General features: G+C 38.3%; 1 protein-coding gene across 1 annotated transcript in view; it reads right to left on the reverse strand.

The window, feature by feature from the left end:
* Window positions 1-5231: 5231 nt before the first annotated feature.
* Window positions 5232-7192, reverse strand: part of cep89 (centrosomal protein 89) — a 61038-nt gene continuing 59077 nt past the window's right edge. Inside the window, exon 19 of the mRNA XM_035682208.1 lies at window positions 5232-6691. Coding sequence (XP_035538101.1) covers window positions 6379-6691 — 313 coding nt within the window. The 3' untranslated portion in view covers window positions 5232-6378. The remainder of the gene's footprint in view (window positions 6692-7192) is intronic.

Here is a 7192-nt window from a genome sequence, read left to right on the forward strand (position 1 = left end):
GCAGGCAAAGAAAGTCACAAACTAACATGTGTATAGACATAACGATCATTATGTTTTTGAATAACGCATTATAACACAATCGTCATGAGTTGCTGTAAGCATTCATGATGTATTAGGATGTGTTACATGCATTATAACTGATGTTGTTATAAGATGTTATGAGTCAAAGGGCGTTACAAGTGTGATCAAAATACTCACAAATGTACAGATACTGCATGAAAGTGTATGAAATCTTGCAAACAACACTAAAAAAAACGACTTTAAGAGAGCATGGTAAACCATTCAAAACAGTTGTTTATGTAACAACTAAAACAACAGCTCTGTTCAACAGGACCTCATAGCTCACATGAAAACACAGTGTCAATGAATTACAGCAGCCCTCATCCTATCTGCCTTCCACCTCCATCCATACTGTTTCAAAGTTCTCACTGTACAGCCAAATAAATGCACCTTCACAAAGATGAGTCCATGTGACCTTTGTTGCTGCATAGTAAAATTCACAAAAAGCTGAAAAAGCAATACTCTACAGTCTTACATGGAAAATGGATTGAGTAACTCTGATCAGTTCTTTCTGTATGTGTTCATGTGTCATGAGGTTAGGTGAAACAATAATACATGGTAGATATAAAACACAGAGCACCAACAGCTAAAGAAACACACAGCCACAAGCAGTACCACAAACAGAGAACCGCAGGCTGACAATGACACAGCTCTTCTGTCATACGTCCTGACACCACATATGTTATGATAATTAATGGAACAGATGTTTAAAATGTCCTCTTTCCCCTTAAAACATCCAACAGACAGAATAGATTTCAGCACTATATTTCAAACAAATAACAGCTGAAATATATCCACAGCTGTAAAAGGGTAACATTGAATCACTATCATTATTCTGTTATTCAAGTAAGTTAAATTAGACGTAACAAAATCACATAACTGAGCTTATAAAATAACAACAATTCAGAAGTTATATAAATAAAAACACATTTAGGCAACCCTGATTAAAATAAACTAAAACCAAATTAAACTGAATTAAGCAAGGTACTAAATCTAAAATTAAGTGACATAACCAAGACCTAAATTAATATAACTGAATGAAAATACACTTAAAAAGACTACAGTAACAAACTAAACTGATCAAAACTAACTAAAACTGAGTGAAACTCTTGCTGTAAAGTAGCGAAATGGAATAATACCTCTGTGTGGAGGATAAGGAAGACTCACTGCGGCTTGTTGATACTGAATCTAAAGCTGACACTGGAGCAGCTTTTTACTCTGTGTTACACAAGTCCTTTTATAGAGATCAAAGGTTTGCCTGTTCAGAGGTAAACGTCCCTCCTCACTCCTTGGAGGACAATATGACCAAACTGCCAAACCAATTAAAGTAAGGGGTTAGGGTTAGGGTTAAACCAAGTCAGTTACATTGGAGTAAATGATAAAGACTGGGGGGCTGTGACAAAAGTTTGTTGAAACCTAATTCAGAGTATGTAATAAAAGTTAAATAATTAAATTGAGAAGCCTCTTTAGCCAGAGCCAGTGGCTTAAGGATGGTCACTCATTCACAGCATCCTGTCAGCGACCCTGGCAGGTAATGAGCTGGCAAAAAAAGCTGGAATGCAATGGCAGCTAGGTCATAGATCAGCTGTGGGTAACAGTGAAAACTGCTCTCTGGGGTTAGGGTTACTGTCATCGGGTGTATGCTAGCTGCATCTAACTGCAGCCTGCCTTGTACCAGATGCCCTCCTTACCTTCGGGGGGGCCTCCTTGCCTGGAGCTGAGAACTATGAAATAAAACATTATATATTATAGTTCTGGCTTATAGGGAGGGCCAGCTATTTATATTGTCAGGAAACAAAACTAAATAATTTCCTAATTAATAAATTATTTGCTTTTTGTCTAATGCCAGAAAATAACAACAACTGTCATAAGTTGATTAATGTATTCATGTATTTTGTTATAGCTGCTAAAGAGAGGTGTGTGTGATTTATGCAGGGAACTATAACATCATGAATTATTTATCTTACAACATGGCACTAGAATCTATAATTCATTTACCTTTGCTGCTGTTTTACCTGCCGGTCTGGTAAGATGGTACACACTGACTGTAGCTTTTTACTCTTCATTCACTTGGAATATAGCTTCATTTTCAGGATTCAGTCCACAAAAACTGTACAGACATTTTTAATTTATGCAAAAATCCAAACACAATTTTCCCAGGGTATTATTCTGTCGTCTCAAGGGGAACAGTCGTGGGAGTTTTCAGTTTTGCTGCTTCACAGTGCACTAGTGGGCTGTTGTCGAGTGCATGGAAGCATTAACTGATATAAATAACTGAATGGGACAATAATAATTACTTGTGTAAATAATAAATACAAGTGACAGTAATAATGAGTAAACAATTTAACTATTATCAGTGTTTTGTTTCGTTCAATGATACTTCGCAAAAAAGGGGCTGTAGGTTTGAAAGCATGGTGCTGAAAGTTCGTAGTTCACATCATTTACAGTTTACTCTTCCAGTCCTACTTTCACCAAAATATAACCAGTTCAAGGATTCCATTTGTTGCACAGTGATCCTCCAAGGGATTCTCCTCAGCAAACCCATTGTGAAGGGTAGGCCAGATTAAACTGCTGCAAAATTCCTAACTGATCAAATGACTGTAACTCACTTGCCTTGCACTACTGTACTATTCCGCAGCCGACCTGTAGGGTTTGCTCCAGAAGCTCTCCACCTGCTGGATGCATGCTGCAGCTGTAGGTTGGAGGAAAGAACCCCTCCAGGGTGGCTGTTAAAAGTCTGATGTTTATTCATAAGAATCATCACCACTTGCTGAACGTTGGACTCCAGTTGGAAAAAGAGAAACCTTGGCAGACAATCCATGTTATTGGAGAGCAATGTTAAATCAGTGTTACTATTATTAATAATACTATTAATAATACTGACATGCCACTCCACTGATAACTGTCCCCTCTCTCACACCTTCCAGACAGTGGCTCTGCACTCCAGCATCCGGGTGAACAAGTATAAATTCTCTTTCCTTGTCAGTCTTTTTTTTATCTTTCTTTATCCACACCTTCCCCCGCTCACAAACCAATTGGACTATGTTTTCACCCGCCGCTGTTTTACTTTCATGTCTCTAATCACTACTTGGTGTCTTATTCCATCCCCCTCCCCTCTGTTCAGACACAACCCATCCTTGCTACCCTTCATAACCTCGGTTCTCTCCCCATTGACCTCTCCTCCTCTTCTTTCATCTCTCCCCCTGCCTGAGTCTCCTGAAACTCCTCTTCTTTCTACTGGGTCCTTCTCTCAAGCCCTTCTCTGGCCCGTCAGCTTCAGACCTAACTCTTGTTCCTTTTGAGTTTGAATGCTTGTATTGTAAGTTGTTTTGGATAGAAGTAACCAAATGAATATGATGTCATGTAGAGTCGGTACAGAACACTGTATTGATACAGCTCTCAGTGAATTGAGTTTATATTGGAGCTAATGGATAAAATTGGGATCATACAACAGGTTTAGCAAGTTCTGTAATTCTGTTTTTTATTGTTCTTACAGTTTCTTTCGTAATGGCTGTGAAAAATTTTTTTGGGCAAGAGCAAGTCACATGACCATGTGTCATGTTTAGGGCTAACGCAGCAAGAAAGTGTCCACTTCAGCAGAGGCTTTCAAGGGGAGCTGGGCATTCCGTAGATGTGACTGGTCTTGCAGTTGTGGTGCAATTAGATCCTCCATATGATCTCCACTGAGTTCAAAATACTAACAGGGGTTATTTGTTTTACTTGGAATACAAATACTGCGATTCAAAGTCCTTGTACAACCGATGTGCCAGCTGAAGCGGTACACAAAAGGGTTGTCATTCACAACAAATGAACACTTTGTCTTCTGAATACCACAAAATACACATACTGCTTAAAGTGCAAATATCTTTTCAAAGATGATCTAGTTTGAAGGGGAGAGGATTAGGTTGCTGTATTTTTCATGATGTTTCATGTAAGTCCCATAAGCTTTTATTTCAGGGGATGGAGAATATATCCATAACTTAACATTGGACCATCATGCATTAATTCAATTTAAAATGTATTTAATTTTACATGATGAAGTGCAAAAGACTCAAATGTCTTTGAAAAATTGAGTGCAAGTAGCAGACAGTGTGCAGTTTTTGGTCCTATTCCACTGCCAATAAGATCGCATAGTGTGCAAGGCTTTTATCGAAAATCTGTGCAACAGTGTGTGAGTTCCTGAAAAAGGAAGCATTGCTCTTTATCTTTAACAGGCTTTATAACAAGTTAAATAAGACAGCTGTAACATGGATGGTCTTTTTTGTAACACTGTCGGATTCATAGATGAATTTTGTTTCATACCAGCCAGTAACAGCAAGTAAAGTAAAACAGGCTTGCTCTTTGTAAAAAAACAAAAACAAAGTGTGCTTGCAGGCTGGCCCATGCTGACACTTTATTAAAAGGAAGCATGCTGTAACAATGTTGGATTTACACCAGGACCTTCTCGATTCTGTTGAATTCCAAGATATCTAATTACGATGTCTTGGATGTTTTGCTGCAATGTGATAGTAACTCTGGTAGGTAACACTTCTTTTGTTGGGCTCAGAAACTTACAAAACATTTTAATATGGAGTATTTATGCTTGTTTGTACATTCATATTCTGTGTATGTATGAAGGGCAGATACAAAGGAGTCAGTATGACGTTATGACATTATTGTCATTATTTACTGAATCACATGTGTGTATGTTTCTTGCTGACGACACTGTGGCTGAGAGGCTCAAAGCAATAATTCAAATTTGTTGGCAAGCTGCACGTTCCATTACACCTCAGCCCTTAACAGCTATCACACACGTCTGAGCCACTGCACCTCCGTCATGCTGGTCTGTGTTCGTCAGCAGGGATTTGTGTTACGTCTCTGTTCAGACAGTACTCTGCATTGTGGTTACAGTCTAATTCAGCAGGGCTGCGGTTGTATCAGAGAAGTGATGTGTTATGGTGTCTCAGTCACAGAAAAACCTGTTATGTATTGTGACGCATTCTTGGTCGACGGTTAGTGTTATGTCTGTATTTGATAGGGAGTACTCCAAACAATAAAAGATTTCTAGGGGAAAAACAGTTTAGTCAGTGAAAAGGAAAATAAATGAGGTTCATGATTAAGGAATACAAACCAAATAGTCATTTCAAAAGCACATTTAATTGCAAGTAAAATTTAATTAACAAATTCAGCCATGTCCAAAAAAAGAATCTGATAGGCAAGGTAATAATAATATGAAAATAGAGCTATGCATGTATAAATATATGTGCATTTCTTTGAGTATAAACACTTACTTTACTCCAACACTTTTTTTATTCTACATTTATTATTTAAAAAAAAAGACATCCCCTGAAATACCATCAACAGTAACTCTTGAATATACAGCCACAATGAGTTCCTGTGATAAACAGCTTTATAAAGTGTTTGCATGACATGTCTTAAAGCTGCAGCAGGTTTTTTTGTTGTTGTCATATTTGCTGAAAGTTACACACTATATCCTGACAGAAGTACATGACACAGATAATCTATGAAGAAATCTGGTTCTTCTGGCTCCTCCTAGTGCTCCTAATAGCATTTACGAGAAAACAACCAATCAAAGCCAAGTAAAATAGTTGATTTTTGAGTGTCATTCCCAGATTCCTGAAGTGTGTGTTTGACACCCTGGGAATGAGACTCAACAATCAACTATTTTCCTTGGCTCCGATTAGTTGTTTTCATTCAGGCCCAGTGGATTCTTGCAAATACCGTTAGGAGTGGTAGAATGAGCCAGAGGAGCCTGTCTGATGTACTCCTGTCAGGATTTAATGAAAGCTCCAGCGAATATGACAAAATATTGTTTTTATAGAAATTACCTACAGCAGCTTTAAGTTATACCTTATACACACATACACACACACACACACACACACACCAATCAAGTGTAGCTAAATGTTGTGCCTGTTGTGTACTATGTAATGTTGCTAATGTGATAATGAAAAAACCATTTGTATCCAGCAGATGGCAACATTGGCTATAACACACAATATCCTTAATCAAACAACTTTCTCCACGATTAGGTATACTTCTTATGTATTATACTTGGCACAGTCTATAAAAACCTGAGACTAATTTAACACAAACACATTTTTTCTACATAAAATAGAAGTCTTTCTGACAACCCAGACTGAAGTCAGGTATGTTTGGCCATCTCAAAACTAAGCTGAATAAAACAGCAGAAAAAAAGTGTTAAGTGAACGTACCAATGCTCACTTATGAGTGTGTTACAGAGAGTTTAAGGTTTTATTTATCTGAAAGTAACTAAACTATAGTGTCTACCCTGTCTATCTTATGTTTCCAAGAGGTTTAGCAATAGAAATCCAGCCCATGCTTATGCTTCTCGTCCAAGGAGTTGTTTTGGTAATCTGTGTCGGATTTAAACATGGCCCTTCTCTGAAGCCCGGGGCTTTGATGAGAAGTGAAAAGGGGAGGCCCAGAGCTGTGTGGTTGATACTGAGTGGAAGTAGTGGCCTCCTCTGGAGCCTGAGAGGGCCAGTCAGGAGAAGCACTGCTGGAAAAGAGTTTTGCTGTGAGCTTTGAGTCCAGGAGTGTCTCCCTCATCTGCTGGTTCTCCCTAGTTGCTGCCTGCCACACCACCTCCAACTCTTCCTCTACTTCCCTGGAAGAGCAAAGAGACAAGAGAAGACAAGGAAGTCAGTCAGTTAAGTGCAAGCTGATAGGGTGACATAAAGGAAATTTAAATAGCCAACAAAGTTCTAAAAATTTTGATCCAACAAAAAAAGAACATATAAAAATATTGTTTGTCATATTTGCTTAAACTTTCACTATATCCTGACAGTAGTACGTGAGACAGATACTTAATGAAAAAATCAGGTTCCTGATTAAGAAGGCTTATTCTAGTGCTCCTAATGGCATTTGCAAAAATCCACCGGGCCTGAACGAAAACAACCAATCAGAGGCAAAAAAAAATGGGTGACTGAGTCTTATTCCCAGTGCATCAAATACAGATGTTTTCGGACCCTGGGAATGAGACTTGGCAATCAACTACCTTCAATCTTCCAACCCAAAGTGTCTGTATATTTTTCTAGGTTCTGATTGGTTGTTTTTGTTCAGGCCCGGTGGATTCTTGCAAATGCCATTAAGAGAACTAGAACCCACA

Source organism: Morone saxatilis, unplaced genomic scaffold (genome assembly GCF_004916995.1).
Source record: "Morone saxatilis isolate NCDOM2014 unplaced genomic scaffold, NCSU_SB_2.0 Contig11, whole genome shotgun sequence".
In the NCBI taxonomy this organism is placed as follows: Eukaryota; Metazoa; Chordata; class Actinopteri; family Moronidae; genus Morone; species Morone saxatilis.